The sequence below is a fragment of the Astatotilapia calliptera genome, chromosome 7 (assembly GCF_964374335.1).
Source record: "Astatotilapia calliptera chromosome 7, fAstCal68.1, whole genome shotgun sequence".
In the NCBI taxonomy this organism is placed as follows: domain Eukaryota; kingdom Metazoa; phylum Chordata; class Actinopteri; order Cichliformes; family Cichlidae; genus Astatotilapia; species Astatotilapia calliptera.
Genome location: NC_137428.1, coordinates 62842685 through 62862387, shown reverse-complemented (window position 1 = coordinate 62862387; position 19703 = coordinate 62842685). Strand labels below are relative to the sequence as shown.

At 38.5% G+C, this 19703-nt stretch overlaps 1 protein-coding gene across 1 annotated transcript in view; it reads left to right on the top strand.

Annotated features, from left to right (window-relative positions):
- furinb (furin (paired basic amino acid cleaving enzyme) b) overlaps positions 1-19703 on the top strand; it is a 99141-nt gene that overhangs the window by 42195 nt on the left and 37243 nt on the right. Inside the window, exons 3-6 of the mRNA XM_026176391.2 lie at positions 6201-6299; positions 14178-14273; positions 15889-16017; positions 16401-16477. Of these exons, the coding sequence (XP_026032176.1) occupies positions 6201-6299; positions 14178-14273; positions 15889-16017; positions 16401-16477 (401 nt within the window). The remainder of the gene's footprint in view (positions 1-6200; positions 6300-14177; positions 14274-15888; positions 16018-16400; positions 16478-19703) is intronic.

The window sequence follows — 19703 nt, the reverse complement described above, 5'->3', positions numbered from 1 at the left end:
TATTCATTGTCCATGGAGAAGGCATGTAATCACAGGCGTACACACATTCATACACACTGTATTGTGGGCTGGAATCCACACACATAGTCTCATTCTCTACTGTTTTCTACGCTGCCACCTCTCAGAAAATTGGAATTCTTTTTAGTCGTCTTGCAGAATTACAGTTTTGCGATAAGAAAAATTAGATTTTATTGTGTTTCTCTTCCATCGTCTGTCACTTGGGACAATCAGGCAGTGTCAGGCACGAAACAAATTTCACACACATTTCTGAAAAAGTACAATGCATAATTTTATCCTTACTTGCTTGATGAGAATAAAATAAAGCCTTCCCTCGTTTCAAATCGGTTTGTAACATTGGAAAGTTGCCTAAGCACTTGTATGCACATACACTGCAATGTAAAATAACGCTAGGTTACAGTCCAGTGGAAGCTTTCTGCATTTCACTTTTTCAGCACCACTGATCCGATGCAAATCCTTTTTGGCCAGTATCAACCTAACAACTGCTGCTGGAGGTGGAGAGAACCAGGCAACCACTATAACATGGACCACAACAGGACACAGCAAAGGGGAGACCGGAGAGATACCATGAGCTTAATTTCAGTCACCTTGAAGTCTTAACAACCACTTTGGATGATAACCTGAGTAAATTGCTTGAATTTCCTGGCGTTTTAGAAAAGTACTTTAAGTAAGATAAGATAAGATAAGAGATAAGATAGAACTTTATTAATCCCTCGGGTGGGTTCCTCTGGGAAATTCGACTTCCAAAAAAAGCACAGCAACGACCGAAGTTACAGTTACAGAATTGTTATATATATATATATATATATATACACACACACACACACACACACACACACACACACACACACACACACACACACACACACACACACACACACACACACACACACACACACACACATAAATACAGAGACAAATATAAATAAAATATACAAAGGGGATAAATAGAATAAATAGGAATAAAAAATAAAAATACAAGTGAATTGCACATTTCAAGTATTGAGTATAACCTCTGTTATATGACATCCTGCGGTAAACAGTGCTTTTTCACTGTTATTGCCTAACGGTGAGTTGTAGTTAGACAATCTATCTTAGGCAAAGGATTATTAGAAAAATCAAAATCTAAAGTAAAAAAGATGATGTGGTGAGTGGGCTGGGGAAAAAAAATGATGACAAGCCGGTTGATGCCTCTTTGGTGCTTCACATATCTTCCAGACTGACAGAAAGCTTTGATAAGTGATCTTAATGTCAGTTGCACTCAAAACTCTGCCAACATGTAAACTCCCACATCCGTCTGTCTCACACAAGCGCACACTCTTGTAAGTTCAAAGTTAAATTACAAGCTTGAAATACTTGACATTCACATCAGATGAACCCAATTTAGACAAATCTCAGTTCATAAATAATTTCTTTTTAAAATCAGTTACAGAATGTAACAAAGAGTCCATGCAGATTAATATTTTTCTCTGCTCAAACTTAATTACCTTAGCTTGACAGAACTAAGATGGATCAATGTTGACGTCTGTGCCCGCAGATTCACAGATGCAGTCCTTCACATGAAAGCTCACCACATGAAAGAGTGGTCGTATTGTGAAAGTTGCATTCACTTGAGCTTTTCTGCACTCTCTCTGTGCTTTTTAATTCGTTCTTATCACAAGTTTGTATTTCAGGAGGTATTTTCTAAGTGAATTAATCCAAAATGAATGGCCTTAGAATCTGCTAAGATTTACTAAGATAAGCCAGACCTTTAAGCTTTTAAATTAAACATTAACAGTTATGTCAGTATCAGCATATCCTGTAGGCTGTTTATCAAACTGCATAATGCAGAAAAAGACTCTTAGAGGCTGATTTCATCATAAAGCTTATCCAGTAGAGTGAGTGAGTGTAATACATCCCTGAAGAATTAATTAGTCCAATCATTTGTCCTTCATGCATATATATCTGATATAATATCTGCATCCACTCTGCAATTCCATTAGTGGTCAATAATTTTAAGTTATTTTAAAATGAAGTAATTTAAAATTTACTGACACAGTGTGTTTGTTTTTTTTGCCTTTGTATTCTTTATTGAACACACTTGAAGACTTGAGATGTTTCAGGTTCCCAAAACTGGAATGCTAATGTAACAGAGTGGACTTTAATGTGGACTGGGGAGGGAAAATATGGTGTTGCACATTGCACGAGTTTTTACAGGCCTTCAGAGAGCCCAACACACAGCTTCAGAACCACCACTCTAAACTTTGGGTCCCCAACAGATCTAAGTGACGATTGGATGGATTTTCTGTACATTTATGGCTCTCACCCATTCGCTAGATCTGATTGAAGACGTTGCAATTCATTATAGCCCCAACACTATTGGTTTTGTTTAGGTAAATAAATAAATTGAACTTTGCAAGGGTTTTGTGTGATCAGCCATTTTCAGTATCCATTTGTTCTCAACATGCTTTTTACTGGAAAAAAGAATTTTCTTTTGAAATCTGACTACATAGATTTTCCATTCATAAGAAAAGCCTCTATTCAGTGTTGAACTCAAATTTTTTCAGTATAACTTCACCATCGTCTTTAGATTCATCAAGGCTCCGTTATAAGACCTTTAAGATCTATTAGGGGCTTTTGTTGGTTTGTCCTTGGTTCTTGTATAATGTGCTACTAATCACATTTATTAGGGTACAACATTTTTGCTGATGTCAACTAAGCTGTCTTACATTTATACCTTATACTTGCTGTAGTTTCTCTATGTTCATGACTCTGGGAAAAATATTTCTGAAGTAGGCGATGTTTTTTCCAGTTTGATGTGCAGATTAAGATTCAAGCAAAGAAAGCCCTTTGGGCATGTCTTAAAGTCATAAATTTGCAATGTTTTCTCTCTGTTCTCTCACATATCGTTTCACAATATTCTTTTGTGTGGACCAAAAACTGCATATGTGCTAGCACAGTATGTGCTATGAACTTTCTTTTATGAACAAATATAATACATTTGCATGAATATTTATAATAAGACAAAATATGGCATTCGTAGATATTATCTTGCTTCATCTTGGAATTGAGAGAATTACTTGATAAGCCAGTGGGTAGAGTAACTGATAAGAGAAATGTAATTGTTTGTTGCTCTTTGAGTCATTTTAGTTATATGCAGTGTACAGATACAGAGTTTCTTCAAGCTACACAAAGTTTTAGAAACCATGGAAAAAGGAGTGAAACACCTAAAGTACGAAATGCATGAGAAAGGAACTTCTTGCACTGCCCAGTGAGGAGTGTAAAGGGCAGTGTGCCTCTAATACAGACATTGAGCTTAGTGTCAGGGTGACTAATGACCTACAGTGCTCTCAATTATTATTGCTAACACATACACACACACACACACACACACACACACACACACACACACACAAACCCCATGTGATTTACTCGAGTGCATGCTTTGAAGAGGTATGACTCAGTTGCAATCACAGGCAGCTACACCAACATTTCCGTCTCCATCTCAATTTCCCAAGAACCGAAGACTCGTGGTCTAAATGAGGACATCAGCACTCTTGAAAATAGGTTTGTCCACAGAAAAGCCACCCAAGTGCAGCTCAGATTAGCTTTCTGCCCTGCCACAATCAATGTGAAAGTGGGTCTCATTAATTTCTTTGGGCACATCTTTCATCACACCTCAATCTTGCATTATTCAGAGGCTTTTTTTCCATTTTTAGCTTTGCCGTTGCTTTTGAGGCATGGTGATTGTAAGGTTAGTCCTTGACTGTAATAAAAATATAATAAAATCAGAGTCATCATGACCTCTGCAACTATGTTAACAACAGGATTTTTAAATATATTAATATAAATTTATCTTTCTGTACACTTTTACTTTTTTTTAAACATATATATTAAATAAGTATTAATTATTGCCTTTGCCTCTGTACAGCACCACAGTGGATTTTAAATCAAACAATCACGACAAGTTTGAAGTGCAGACTTTTATCTGTAATTCATTCTCCCAGAAGTATTGCATTAAAACTTAAGACCCTGAGTCTATCTCCCACCGGGAACGAGTCCAACTTATTGCCGGCTATTCGGACCAAGTTCTTGCAGTTGTTGTATAAAGATCGAATGGCTCGTAGCCACAGGCCAGACAATCCCATACTATTGAAGCACCTCAGAGAGAACACTCGGAGGGACATGATCGATTGCCTTCTTCAAGTCCACAAGACACATGTAGACTGTTTGGGCAAACTCCCGTGCACCCTCAAGTATCGTCAAGAGGGTAAAGAGTCCGCAACTGGGACAAAAACCTGCATTGTTCCTCCTGTATCTGAGGTTCGACTAACAGACGGACTCTGCTTTCCAGCACCCGGGCCTTGACTTTCCCAGGAAGGTTGAGGACTGTGATTTATTTATTTTTTTTTCTTTTCTCCCCACTTTTTTGTTTGGCCTAATGATGGCCTCATCTAGTTGCATCAGCACATCTTTGAACCTCATGTTGTGAATACAAGTTCAATTGTGAAAACTCTAATTAATCTTTCAGGACAAAAGAAATTATTTTTTTCCATTAACTGTGTATTTGTGGGAATGTCTTGTTGGGTAGCTTTCTCCTCACAAATCAGCCTTACGCTTCTTATATCTTTTCTACACATAATTGCATGCAGCGTGAACTCAAAAGAAAGGATCAATTTTGCATAACACTGAGTAATTTAAGACTGAGCGTCACTCAGTTTATGTGAAATTTATCACAGCAAGTGATATAAAAGCAAATCTTAATTACAAATATTTGACGAAGTCAAATTGGCTGGAGCTAGGCTGGCAGCTTTATTTCACTGCTGCCAGACTCTAAGCTCTGGAGCTTAGAGTCCAGCCTCCAGTCTGGACGGCCCGCAGACAGCCTGCCTGCAGAATCAGCCTGCAGCCCCAGGAGAGCCTTCCATCCTGCTGCGTCTGCTCTTCTCCCTCCTCATAAACATCCATCCTGCCTGGTCGACCTGTCAAACCCTGCATCTCCCACCCCTTGCCTCCCTCCGTTATCCCCCCCCCCCCCCCCCCCCCACATACATACACACACACACACACACACACACACACACACACACACACACACACACACACACACACACACACACACACACTCCCCTTCTCTCCCCTCTCTCTTCCTCTGCTCCACTGGGCTTGTGAAGGTGAGCCAGTCCCCGGTGGCACTACTGTACAGATTGCAATGTTTCCTCTTCAAATGGAGGTAGCTCTCTTGTGAAAACCCATGTGAAGAGGGACCGGGCTGTTTATTTTTGTCTTTTACTGCACACTTATCTCTGGGCGTCCTTGTTAATTAGTCTCTATCTCAGTCTTTGGTCAGCTGCTTTTGTCATTACAAGGACAGGATGAGGTTGTTCTGTGTGTTGCTTCAAAGTGAGGCTGATGAAAAGCACGCATCCCTGAGGTTTTAGGCCAGTTTGCTGCCACCCAATCACTTGTCCTTAAAAGCTTCTTTATGAGCAGGACGTGTGGGGGAACAATAAAAGCAGTAGGAGGAATGCTTAAGAATAGATCTGAAGTGACTCAACCTCTAATGGATGTGCCTAATCATTTTTGATAGTGTCCATCTGTGGTTCTGTAATTGATGTCTTAGGGCAGGTGCTTTCCTGGTACACTTCTTTGTCTGACATCTATAGAGCTGAAGTTTCTTCACCTCACTTCCCGATTAATCTCTGTTCTTTTAAGTTGCTCTGGATTTATTGTGTGTGTGTGTCTGTCTATGTATCATCTTTTATCATTTTTTTCTCAAAAGCTGCAATGTAATAAAGGATTAGGCAGGTCTCTAAAAATATACTCGCTAAAGAAATTGTAACACGTAAGTTATGTAACGAATAAAACACAGATCTCTAGGGCACTGGACTAAAATTCTTTTGTGGTGTTTAGAGGACTTCTGTGCCTAAAGTTCATGTCATGCATTATGACTGTTGATGAAATATTGTTTGTTTTCGTGTAATCTTTCAAAAGATGTTCACATTTCTACAACTCAGTGAAGTAACAAATGTTTATTTAATCTTAAATATGGAAAAAAGTGAGCCTGTTCTCAGATTTCGATTTGAACACTACCCTGTACATTTACTCATGTGCACATGAATGCCTTGGTGAGAACAGGCTGTTATTTGGCCATCCTGTTGCTGCAGGTGAACTGATTGCGCTTCCCCTATGTGTCGGTGCAGGTTTTTGGAGATTATTATCACTTCAGGCATCACGCCGTGGAGAAGAGAGCTTTGTCTGGCCACAAGAGGATGCACATCAGACTGCAAAAAGAACCACAGGTAAGACTGTTGTCAGCACTCGCACAGCTTATTGTAGCACTTCATGTTGGCAACAAAAGGCCAAAAGACAGATTGGATTGCACATAGAGAGTGGGTATATCACGAGAGAAAAGGGATGTCAGAATCGGTGACAGCTTGTCAAAGTCTTTGCACCGGTCCCTTCCATCTGTCCCCTGACCCAATCCAAAGTAGCTGTAAATATGCAAAACCACCCAGCACAACAGCTGGGAGAGTCTGTTATTAGCTGAGCATTTTCAGTAGTTTTTTTTTCTTTTCTTTTCTAATAAATATTTTCATTTACATTTTCTAAAACATAAATGCCATTTTTATATATTTAAAAATCGCATTTGTGGGGCATCTACTAATCGGAAGGCTGGTGTGTCGATCCCTGGCTGCTCCAGTCTGCATGGCAAAGTATTCTTGGGCAAGATACTGAACCGATGCATCCATTGGCGTGTGAATGTAGCTGAATGCTAGATGGAAAACACTTGAGCATAGTAAAGGTGCTTATGTGAATGGGTGTGAATAGTGAAGTAGGCATCTTTTTTCTAAAGTGCTTTGAGTGCTCGAGCACAAAAGCGTTATATAAAAGTCATTTACCATATATAGATGTGATATTTACCCGATATCAACCACCATTTTAGAATTGGTTCACAAAATCAAACTTTCTGTGGACCACATATAAAAACCAAAGTGCCAAAATTGGGAGATTTTTTTTCTTCTCCTTTTCACGGATTATGGAATAAGCAGCATCATATCACCAGACCACTGTGTATTTGTACTGTTCCTGAACAATAAAACAGCATCTACTAACCAGTAAAAAAACCTAAATGCGCTTTTGCTTTTTCCCTGATAATAATGTTTATGTTCTGGCTAGAAACAAAATTGTCGGTTGATGTTAGAAAACACTGATTCACATTATAAACCTTATATCACGCTCTTTATTATAGCAGAATTTGCATCTGCAGCCAACAGATCAAAGCACATCAGTTACAGAGAAAATAATACTTGCAAAAATGTGAAATGCTTTTCTTTAAGCATGAAATGCTAATTAGATATGACATTTAGAGATCATTACAGCACTGCCTTCTGAAGGCAAAGAGATATTTACTAATGCTGCAAGCATTTTAAAAAAATCAGATTTGGGTTAAACTATTAAGTAATACACAGGAGATTTTTTTTTAACCTGTCTTGGCAGGAAAAGGAAAAAGGGAGAGAAAATAGGAGAAACAATACAAATAAAGCAACAGAGCATGAGTAGAAAAACACACTGGGTCACCAAATAATGTACCTGTAAGAAAACACATACAAAAAACAAACAGCACTTAGAGGGGAAATGCAAACCTACGGGAGATTTTTAAGCAAACACAGCAGATATAGTCTTATTTAATTTGTGTGGAGGAAAGAACTGAGTGTTAAAGTGCTGATATTCTACAGTTTATTCTAAAAATGTAGAAAAGATAAATGTGCAGTTACCATTATCAAGTGGACATAAGTAGATGACTGTCACCTAAAGAGGTGAAACCATATTAGATCATAACACTTCTTTTATTAAACGTCTCCTTTTAAATCTATTTGTGTATGTATATGTGTGAAATAGGAATTATTTAAATTAACCTTTTCAGCTTTTGTATATTAAAATAAACCCTGGATGAAGGTTTGCAGTAAGCTGGTGTGAAGTCTGTAGTATAGTAGTGTGAATTGTGTGGCAAAACCTGTTTGAATAAAACCCCATCTGTATACATGGGAATTTATAGTAAAACTATGGCTAAATCTGCCATATATAATGTCATTTGACTTCTCTACAATAAAAATATTTCTCAGAATGTTTAGTAGCTTCTAAAAAATCAAGTACCTCACATTTCAGGGACCAACAGAAGTACTGCATCTGTGCAAATGTCTGCTTTACAGTTCTTCTATTTTCAGTCTTACTGCTAAAAGAGTTAGCCATTTGTTGCTGCAGTGTTTACACTGGAAACAAGGGAGGCAGCTGAGGTAATTGCTGCTCTAAAAGCATCTTCAGAGCTGCCGGACTGGTGCTAAAAAGTAGGCAGTTACCCAGTGAGAACATCTATAGCAAGGTAGTTTTGCCAAGTGCAACCCAAGGACTAATCTGTAGCTTTCCTGAGTCCAAGTCATTCCAGCCGAGGAAAGGACTGATGTGCTCTGACAAGCTCTGAGGCCCCAAGACATCATTAGTGGGATATGGTGACGTGCACTGAGGCCAGTGGTATCAGGGGTTGGGGTAAGTGGATGACAACAAGTCTCTGAGAGCATCCAGGGAATCTGGTTGCTGAGCAGATATCGGTACTGTGGCTCTCAAATTCATAAAACATAGTTTTCAAATCTAAAAAAAAAAACCCCACACACAATTAAGTAAATTTAGCACAGGCAGTGGCAGAAACAAGGGTTTTATTAATCAGAATCAGAATTATTGTTACTGAGGAAGATTTAATGATGTGTAATATTGGATTTTGGGTGCAGAAGGGACCGAGCAACATTAAAACCCAAGTGAGAATCTGTCAATAGAAAGTTGATATGTTCCTAATAAGTGGCTTGAAAGTATTAAAATAAAACAATGAGATGGACACTGAGGTGTATTATGTGCTCCGTGGGCTTTTTGCTGATACCAAATGAGAGAAAAACCAATCTGCACTTTAAAACTGCTGCCTTGACGTCAAAGCCTAAGAATTACAGCCTTGCCTATTATAAAGACATTTTTGACAAAGGAGATTCCATCTCGAGTTCATCTTAGTTGGAATGTCAGTAGTTCAAGTTAACGCAGCACTTGAACCTAGCTATTAAGGGCAGCAGATTTCTGGCTCAGGCACAACAACTTGTCCCTAGGTTGCCCAACCACCCACACAACCAGAGCAAACCTCAGGCAAAGCATGACCACTGCCAAAAACATGCCACAGAAGCATAAGTGAGTGGGTTTGTTTTTGTGTTTTTATTTAAGTGCATTTGTGTAATCATATGGTTCTGTAAGACCATCTGATCTCTGGAAAAAATAAAGAACAGTAAAGGTTTTGCTTTACCTTTTTTTTTTTTTCAAATAAATAAATAAATAAAAAGACAATGGTTGGATTTGGATTAGTCATTGCTGAGCTTTGAGCTCGTTACAGTGTTTCCTCTCTGTAATCCAGCAGCTGTAACTCACATTACCTCCATTGTCTCTTTTCCTCAGCTCTGTGGAGCTAACGTGCTTATCACCATGCCTTTTGAATAATCACGCAGTGGCATGATGACACTGGCAGCTGCATAAGCTTACACCATAATGCTTGCGAGAGTTGTTTGTCATCTCCTCTCCACACCCCGTATCATCTTTATGAGGGAAAGAATTGATTTGTTTGGGGCGGCTACTGTTGGGTTTCTTATGAACAGTAGTGTAAGGCAGCGTGCACAGTGTCCTGGCTGGAATTTAAACTACATCTGTTTCTCGTACAGTTTTACTAGAAAGTTTCACTCTGGCTGTAAAAGTATGCTGGATTTTTAGTTGCTATATGAGGCCATATTGGATGAGGCTGACAAAATTCTGCATTTATTATTGTCAACAAATCCCGTTAGGAGACCAAAACCAATAATACATTAGTCTGCCTCTCAGTAGTGAACTCATGACTTACCAAGCTTGGCATTCAGCCCCAAGCCCACTGGTTGCTACTGACGTAAAAGTTTAAGTATGAGTCACAAGAGGAACAAGAGGGTGGGGAAAAAATGCATTTGTCGGGGCCATGACTGATTATTTTCAAGACAGTGCGATTCCTCCTCCTTATATTGTTTCATTTTAATCTTTTTCAAAGGCTTGAAAAAACTAAAGTGATCCAATAATTCACAAGAAGAAAATCAAACGAGATGAAGAATATCTGTTTTCTGTTCATCATGTCGTGAATATTCCTCGATATTATCTTCCAGACCCTTGAAGAAGCCATCATTGATTTACAGCACCAGCACAATATGTGTGTAATCACCTCAAAATAAACCATGCTCGTCGTAATGTCTGGCTCACTGATCTTTTTATTGTTGAGACAACACTAAAGCTGCAGAAGGGAATATGCTTTCAGTGTCTGAAGCCTTGGATATACAGACAGTGCTTGTTAATGCAGGGTTTTTCGTGACTCAGAGTGGCCTTTCGGGGCGGACCATTCACATAAGTACATTGGTTTATGCAGGGCATAGACCATAAAGGCAGTGCGTATGTGCCATCTTATCTTATTATGAATGTTATTTCAGATTCTTATTTTATTAATTTTTCTTTATTAAAAGGATCAGAAAGTCCCATTTTCAAAAAGGAAAGAAATTCAGTTAAATCTTTAAATAAAAAAATTCAATTTCTTCTTGGATCTGGATAAAATCTCTTTAGAGCAGAAATTGTAGAAGAGCTGGTTGAGAAAATGTTGTAATAATTATTACAAAATCCTCCAATGACAATGATAAATTTAAATTTGATTCATATATATCTATATAGAGCCAATTCACAACAGTCATCTCTGTGTACTTTACATTGTAGGGTCAAGACCTTATAGTACTCTACCCGTGAGAAAAGGTATTACTTGTAGTAATTTATGATAACTGCATGAGAGGCTGCCTTCATGTGTGCAGGCTGCATTACCAGAGGCATGTAGGAAATGTAAAAATGGGCAGCTGTAATGCAGTGTAATATAGTGCATTAAGGAATAAAGGAAGACAGATGCCTTATCCACCGTTACTACTCAGAAATTGGCCAGTGGTGTACCATTCCCGCTCCAGTGACATATGCCGTTTCTTCTGGATGGTTTGTTCATTGTATTCCATCATCACAGTCCAATTCCCAGCAGCAGGTGCTGATCTTCATACTTGTAGACTACCTTTACATGGTAATCAGACTCTCACATCAGCGTGCAAACCTGAGATCAGCTTTGCAGGCTTACAAGTGCTGCTGTAAATAGATGAATGTATATTTAATATCTGTCTTTATTGAAAAGTTAAGGTAAACAAGTGTACTTTCAATAAAATCATTCTTTAAAAGACGTGTTGTCTGTTTTTCTCTTGTTGCTTTTGACACTTTTTATTGTGAAATAATTCCATATCAAGAAATAATATTGGAGCTTGTGCAGCATGGCTAGTCTGTAAAATCAATTACGGAGCATCAAAGGCTATTGACTATATAGTTTGTGAAATATATGGATCTCAATGATGCATGAGATACCCAAAATTTGTTACAGTTTTTTTTTCTTTTTTCTTTTTTTCTTTGCATGCTCTGTCTCCAAGCAACCCCTCCTGCAGTCTGATTGACACGATAGTTTCCTACAATAACAAATTTTTAGTTATTTCAGTCCTGAGCTCAATATGACATTTTCAATTTAGCTTCAAATTAAAAGGCCCCCTGTGAGATTTCCTGCTAAACAAACTAGGAATGTTTACATTCACTGCTAAACTTTCCAAAGCATACTGCAGACAGAATAATACCCTCCTTATTAACCGTCTCGTTGATATGTTTTTCATGAATATAATCATGGTGTTTTCAGCTATAAGTCCCAGCCTTAGTAGTTAGTGGCATCAATTTATTGGTGATTGTCATTTGATTAGATGTATTCATACAAATAGCAATGGAAAAAGTCCCTAAACGTATCTTTTTCTTTCCTTCTTTCTCTTTAAAGTGAACCACAGAGCTATAGATCAAAGGACAGTGTGTCTTTTTTCACTGCTCTCTCTCTTTCTGCTTTGCCAACAACTCCAGCATGACTTCTTCTTAGTCATCAGACATGAAAACCCTCAGGACACACTGAGAGAGATGGAACAAATGTTTATTGCTCAAGCAGATTACAGTGCTAGCCCTTGTGGAGACCTCCTCCTTGTTTCTTGATTATTTCTTTGTGCAGGTGGTTGTATTTGTCTAGTCTTTGTCCTTGCCCAACACTTGAAGTATATTTTTTAATTTCCAAAGATCACTTAATCTCCAGAAATAAACTGATTCCACCTTTTTTTTTTTTTTTTTTTTTTGTAGTTATTAAGCGGAGGTCGTCTTGCTGAAATGTTGCTCAATTTGCAAAAGAGATTGCATTAATTATGTTTGAAGTCAGCTTTAGCTATAAATGAAATGCTGTTTATCCTGTAGTCGATGGCTGTATGCAGATTATCATGGGTGGTAATTTTGCTCCGTTAATAATGTGGCGGGCAGTGGGCAGCAGTGCGGTGAGGTCAGACATGTGCAGTTATAAATGTAATGAAATGAGATAAATGTTAATTAGTCTAGGATCATTTCAATGAGGTTAATGGCTGCATTCTCTAAGGCAAAGTTTTCAGCTGGGTTTGGAGCTTACACCCTCAGCAGCTGTACTCAACACATTTTCTTTCAGACCCCGTGCTTTACAGAAGCATATAATCATGAAGTCGAGCAAGTAGAGAAGCCTCACCATTAGAAACAACACCAACAGCAGCAAAGCGATTGCAAAATGCTAAAAAAAAATCCACTGAAAAGACCTAAAATAGTTAAATAGCAAGTTGTACTTTGACAGTCTGCATTGTAAAGGAAATTCAAAAGTTTAGTCACGCTTCACTTGAGTGTTCTCCATGCAAATAGAGCAAGTTTGGGCTTTTTCACCTTCAACAAAAAAATCAGCAAAGGATGCATTTATCATTGACAATAATAATAATGCAGAACAGCATTTGCTCTAAGTGCTGTAGAAAATAAACCTCTGCTGTAAGCTCACTCAATCGACTGTCTGCAGATTCCCTCTGCTATAGTATAATTTCAGCCCAAGTCAGTATTTGAATTGTATTTTCAGTATTTTTGTCCTTATTTTAAGAAAGTTAACTTTTGTGTAGTTACACAAGTATAGCAAAAAACAAAAAGCAATGCCCCAGTGCATTATTTGTGTGTTTTCTGTATAGATGACAAGTTGACAGGTGACCATGAGGTAAAGCTGCTCTGCATAAAAATAAACAAAACCCCGTATAATTATGGGGTTATGCTTGTTGGAGGTGGGTGGGCTGTTTGGGTTTTGTTTTAGGGTTTTTAATTAAATGGATAGACTCAAAAAATAATAAAAAATGAGAAACGTATCTTCTAAAGCTTTTCAGATAGTGAAATTGAATTTTTATGGCGGATCCAAAGTAATGGAACACACCACAATAATCAATTTAACCTTGTTTTAATAGTTGTTTTTAATATTTGTCAATCATAATAGAAGTTAAAATGTGATTATTTGCACACCCCTACAACAAGGCATTCCTTGTTAAGCATATGAATGCTGTCCTTTTATTATTTTTTGTCACGGCTTGAATATAAATTGCTGACCTAAATGGGTCTATTTAAACTAGGTCTCTTTTAGCATTCTTACTACTGTCTCATGTACTCAGAGTGTTCAGAATATATGGGTATTAGCATGAAAACCCAAATGTTGAATGGCATTAACTGATTTGCTGTGGGACCTGTTAACATTGTGTGTTGCATTGTTTTTTGCAACTTCTGAAGCAAAACCACCATATGAAATTTACTATGTGTGATATTAGCAAGACTTGTTACCCTTACTTACTGAGCCTGAGCATTTCCCAGCAGCCCTCCCAACTTCAAAGGCCCCTGCTCAGGCACACTGTACAGTAGCCACCTTCCCTGTGCATCTGAGCAATGAACTAAATTAGATTTTCTTCACATCTCTGCTTCTCTTTCTAGTTATTACTTTTTGAACACAGCTGGGACCGTGTTTTCCTACATCCCCAGTCTGTGGGACACAGCAACAATTTCTCAAATTAGAACATTAATAATGACACAATATCATGAGGATTCCTGAGTAAACTGTGCGTTTTCTTTTTGCGTGTGGGTTTGCTTGTTTGCTTTGTGTGGGCATGCTGTTTGTGTGTGTGCGTGTGTGCACGCGTGTGTGTGCCTTGACAATCCAGGTCCTGTGGACAGAGCAGCAAGTGGTGAAAAAGAGGAAGAAGAGGGATGTGTATGAAGACCTAACGGATCCTGATTTCCCTAAGCAGTGGTACCTGGTGTGTAGACTTCCTACCATCTATCTCATTAGTTTGACATTATTACTAAAATGTTAAAATTGGGAAATGGAATAATTAAAATGCTTATGAAATACCATACATAATGAGATTTTCAGTAGCATGGTTCTAGTTTTCTAAAAGAGATATCTCTATGCTTCACCAACAAATAAAGTGGGTGTACAGTCAGCTGACTATATAGTGGCTGCTTCTCATATGCATTTGAAATCCCACTTTACATTTTCAAGCCCTCTCTGTATTCAATCATTTCAGTAGCAGCCTGTAGGAATGCCTGTTTTCAAGCTATATTCTTTGTTGAAGTGGAAGATTTATATTTAAATACAGCTGGTCTGGTAATCATAAGATGTGTTGCTCCGTTATGGGCTATTCTTTACCTGGCCTGTTTTAACCTCCTGCAACTTTTTTTTTCTCAGTCAAATATATAATGTAGTGCCTTCCACGATGTTGAGTTGAATGTGCAATTACATGTCAGGATAGATCACCTGTGAAGCATCGATAGCATATAATGTTGCCTCCATGTCTGTTTCATTATTCGCAGTTTTTCTCAGAGATGCCTCAATTCACCTTAATCCCCCCCCCCCCTTTTTTTTTTTTAACTACATAAAACCTCTGTCAGTTCAGCAGATTAATGACAACATTGACTATCCCAGACATAAATCACCAGTGAATAGAAGTTGTGGAACTACCTCTGCCATTCAGCATTAGACTTCTAATCGTCTCAGGCCTTAAACCCTTTTTTTCCTATTTCAACTACATTGCAAAGCTCTGGCTTAAACAAACAAATAAACAAAGCTGGTTTAGCTGAACGCACAAACCACCAGTGCTGCAGTTCTGTTTTGGTCACATAATAAATTTATGGGATTTAGAATTCTTTTATAAAAGGTTTATTTAGCACAGTCACTTTAGGGCAAACTTAAGTGATGTATTGAGTAGTGTCTGCCTGAATTTAATAATGTGTATTTAATGTATTCATAAGTTTCAGCTATGTGCACTTCAATGTGAAGTCAAAGGGAAACTGGAAAAAGAAAAGGAGGCAGAGGAGATTATCTTAATGTCTTTCTGTTCCCGTATATCTGTGTTTATTTGTAACCATCTCTGTCAGCTCTCGCACTCACCTCTCCTTATTCTTCAAGCTGTACAGATTTTCACTTATTCCTCCAAATCACGCTTTACCGCTGCCTTTTGTCTGCCTCCCTCCCTCTCCTCTCGAATGCTGCCGAATGTTATTTCTTCAGTACGAGAGGCAAATGCTCTCTCCCCAAGATGCCTGACCTGCAACAGGTTGTCTTTCTTTTTCACTGACAGCAAAACAACAGTAGGATGTTCACAATGGGCAACTCATCCTGAGGAGGCAGACATACCGGGGTGATGCATTAAAATGGGAGTTTAAAATGTTCATGAAGCACCTCTGATCTCCCCTCGTATCTTCTTGGTGTCAGGTGTATCAAGCGATGCTGTTTTTAATAACATGCAGCAGAGAAGGTCTTCGCAGACGATGTAGGACCTTCTTTCACTGACAGACCTTTTCTGTCATTTTGTCTCGGAAAAGTCAGTCATGGCAGATTGACAGCTGAACAAAAGCCTTTGTCTCTTCCAGTCCAACCCAACACATCAAGATCTGAATACAAAAGCAGCCTGGGCTCAGGGCTACACAGGAAGAGGTGTAGTGGTCACTATCCTGGATGATGGCATTGAGAAGGACCATCCCGACCTCATAAGCAATTACGTAAGTCATAAATTTCAAATAGCAGAGATGGAGCCGGACATGTTCTTGTCCCAAACTTCTCAACACACGATGCATTTTGAAACCAATTAACAAAATGTCTATTTTAACTGGTGATGATAAAAGGGCAACTTTTTGATATGTATTTTAATTTTCATGCTATTCAGTAAGAATTATAGCCACTAAAATTTCGTACTTCCTTTGTTTTATTAGCTGTATCAAAATCATCCAAAACCCTTGTGCACACAAAAGGTCCGACCGACAGCTTTTCAGGGTTTTTTTTTTTAAACATTTAGTCACAGAGGAAAAAACAATTAAGCGAGCTCTTTAAAAGAAATGTAAAATCACTTGATTGGTGTCATAACCTTTTCTTATTTCTCTTTTAGGACCCTGAGGCCAGCTATGACGTAAATGATGGAGATACTGACCCTCAACCAAGATATACACAACGAAATGAGAACAGGTAATGTGCTAGCAAATTTGAAATATACATTTTTATTTAGTGATTAAATAATTTGGAATAGACTGTCCACCTCTTGTTTTATTAGTTATATTTTGCTCCCTGAAAGCTGTAGTTATCAGGGACTGGTGAGAAAGAAAGTGGATTCCGCTTTGGGTCCAGTGCTTTTGGCTCAGGCATTTGCATTCAGAAACCAATTATTTAAGTGTGGAAGTATGGGTGCAGTCATTCTGAAATCTCTTGAAAGACTGTTCCCCTTTTTTCTTGCTTCAGCACACAACTCAAGTTGCTGTAGCATCAATCCAGCCCATAACGCTCCACCACCAAAATAGCACTTATTTGTTGCCAATACAGCTCTTGTTTACTTGCCCCCCATTAACTCATGCTCTTCCCAAATACAAATACAGACCATTTTTTCCCTTCCAGTCTTTGGTGATCACTTGAAAACATGTTTGTCCCAATTTATTGATGGAACACTAAAGCGTCAGCAAGAATGAATCCTTATCGCTCATCCCCTCCTCTCTCCCCATTTCTCAAAACGCCATGGTCCTCTGCTTTTGTCCAATCCCCCCTGGAGCAGATGAGAAGCTGCATCCCGCCTCTGAAATGCACAGCAGGATTTGTCTCAAATCTCTCTCTTTTCGTGCCACTAAGTCTTTTTGTGGTTGTATGGTTGTTTTTCTTTGTTAGTTTTGTTTCAAAGGATAGTATTTCCAGTTACAGTTGGTCAGAATGAAAGGCCCAATGGGCTTAATGTTTTTTTAGTTGTTGTTGTTGTTTTTAAAAGAAATTATTAAAAGCTGTTAAAATAAATCTGCTTCTTTACAGTTGCTTTTTGGTGCTTTGACGTTTGTCACTTTAAGCAGCTTCTGTTGTTCGTCTAGTTTTGCTTGTTTTTTTTCTGTTATCATCCAAAATATGATCTGTTCATCTGCAATATTTATTCATCTTGAAAGAGGCTGGCATCTGCAATTTTTGCACAGACGCCTGTTTCTTGTCCTTGCCGACAGCTTGAGCAGCCATGCAGAGCGAATCCAGCCTTTCCTGTCAGTGTATCGTAGATCCCACTCTGTCGTGCTGATCGAACAAAGCACTACTGGAGGGGATTGCTCTCTGACTCTGGTTTACTACAGCTCCCAAACTGCACCATGCTTATACTTTCCAAACATAATAAAAACATGAAATGCATGGGTTTGCACTTACACACGTTCTACTGCTGCTGTCGGTAGAGCTGCTAGAGTAATTATCTTACATTGGATCAATTTCTGAGCATAAAATGAATAGCAAGGGTGTGTCTTTGTGTCTACAGTGTGGAGCTTTGGTGTTTGGAGTGACCTGTGGACAAATTATATCCAATGAGTTATGCAAATCTCCACAAAGCAATGCAGGCTGACAGTGAGTAATGCTCACAACCCCCTCACAAGGAGATTATATGAATATATTCATAGGACAACAAAAAGCAGAGGAGACTCGGAGGAAGGCATTTTTCCACAGTCATGGAGGCCAGTTCATTTGTACTGATGACACGCAAGGCTGATTTTTCAATTCTCATCTCAGGCGTTTTTCTATTGAGATGCTCTGTCTTGACTTGGCAGTTATTCTTGGAGGGGAGTGCATGTTTAGTTGAAGGCCAGTAATTCATTTGTGCTTCATCAATAAAATATGTGTTCATCATTATCAGAATCGGGGTATTAATTCTGATAACGGCATGGATATTTATCAGTCCAGCTGTGAATAAGGAGAGTTTTAATGAAAATTTATCGCAGCACGGTTTTAATACATTTTGTATTTGTGAAAGATTCTAATGAAATTCCAGCTGGGCCCATAATGATACACGGTAACACTGGTTACACAAATGTTAGGACAGTCTAGAAAATGTAATTTAAATCAATTGTGTAAAGGCTGAGCAAGGTTAATGTATATGCCATTTTTACATTTGATGTGACTGACATTAAAAAAAGAGACGACTACTGAAAATGTTATGCACTGCAAAACATAAAACATTTTGTGAAACATAATTCACAATAATATGATTGAAGTCCATCTCGACCACTTGATAACAATGTCCTACATGGACATCATCCTTCAGCCTAATCAGGTTTTATGTATGTGGCTAGAGATCGGCCACATACATAATATGTCAAAGGTGGAGGAGAAGAGAACTCGTAGGCATTCGCCTACTGTGGAGGCAAATTTTAATTCATGTCTGCACCTTCAGATTCAAGGTGATACCTATGTTTCATCATCTGCGCAGAGGTCCCCTCCACCAAAGAAGTGAAAACAAGAAGGAAAGAGACAACGTGACCAGCATCTATAGAAAACATCATCCCAATCCTCTTCACCTCAGTCCTCGACTCCTGAACCAAAGTCAGGACTGTACCACATGAAAATCTGCATAAAAATGTTTATTTATTCCCAATATTGTCACAATTACTTATTGTCAGCAGATCAGACACGTGACCCCCTCCTGTCTCCCGACAGCTGACACTGAGCCAGTTAAACAGCATTATGCAAGCTAATGTTGAACTCAAGTGTCAACTCAATGTGCACATTCTCTCTGATAAACAGTTTGATTACATTTTCACATCGTATGAGAGTTTATTTGCCAAGTGTCCAAGTCAACCAATGTTAGATCCACTTTACTAACAGCAGCTAACATCAGCAAAAACAGCAGTGGTTAGCTACAGAAAAGTTCAGGTTATCCCCAACAACTCACCTATTGTTCTCATCGGGTGGAAGTGAGTTTCACCGACTTGACGACTCCTTTCACAAAGTTTTACAGCTTCCTCCGGGGTAAACAGATGTGGACACATATGGACAGATGAGATAAAGAGGAGACTGGCCGACTACATTTACTTTTTGTCCTACAGCAGCCACTGTAACTAGAATTGTGCACTCATGTAAGAAAAAAAAGAGCTCAGTTAACTGCAGTCTGTAATCTACTGACCTCTAGTGGTGAAATTTTACACACTGTAACTTCAGGTATTTCTCAACCTAGAACGTTTTAAGCAATTTCCATTTTAGGAGTTGGGATTGTTACGATTTTATTGACACCAGTGTCACTATTGATTCTGCTGATCCATCTGGTTCTTTATCGATTTTCGATATTGATTTTTAGCTCTGCTTTATGTGAGGGAACACATGCAGCTACGTAAGTTTTTAGCTTTATTATCTAGACAGAACACTAATGCTAGCTGTAGCATCAGCCTCTCGGTAAACATCTTGAATG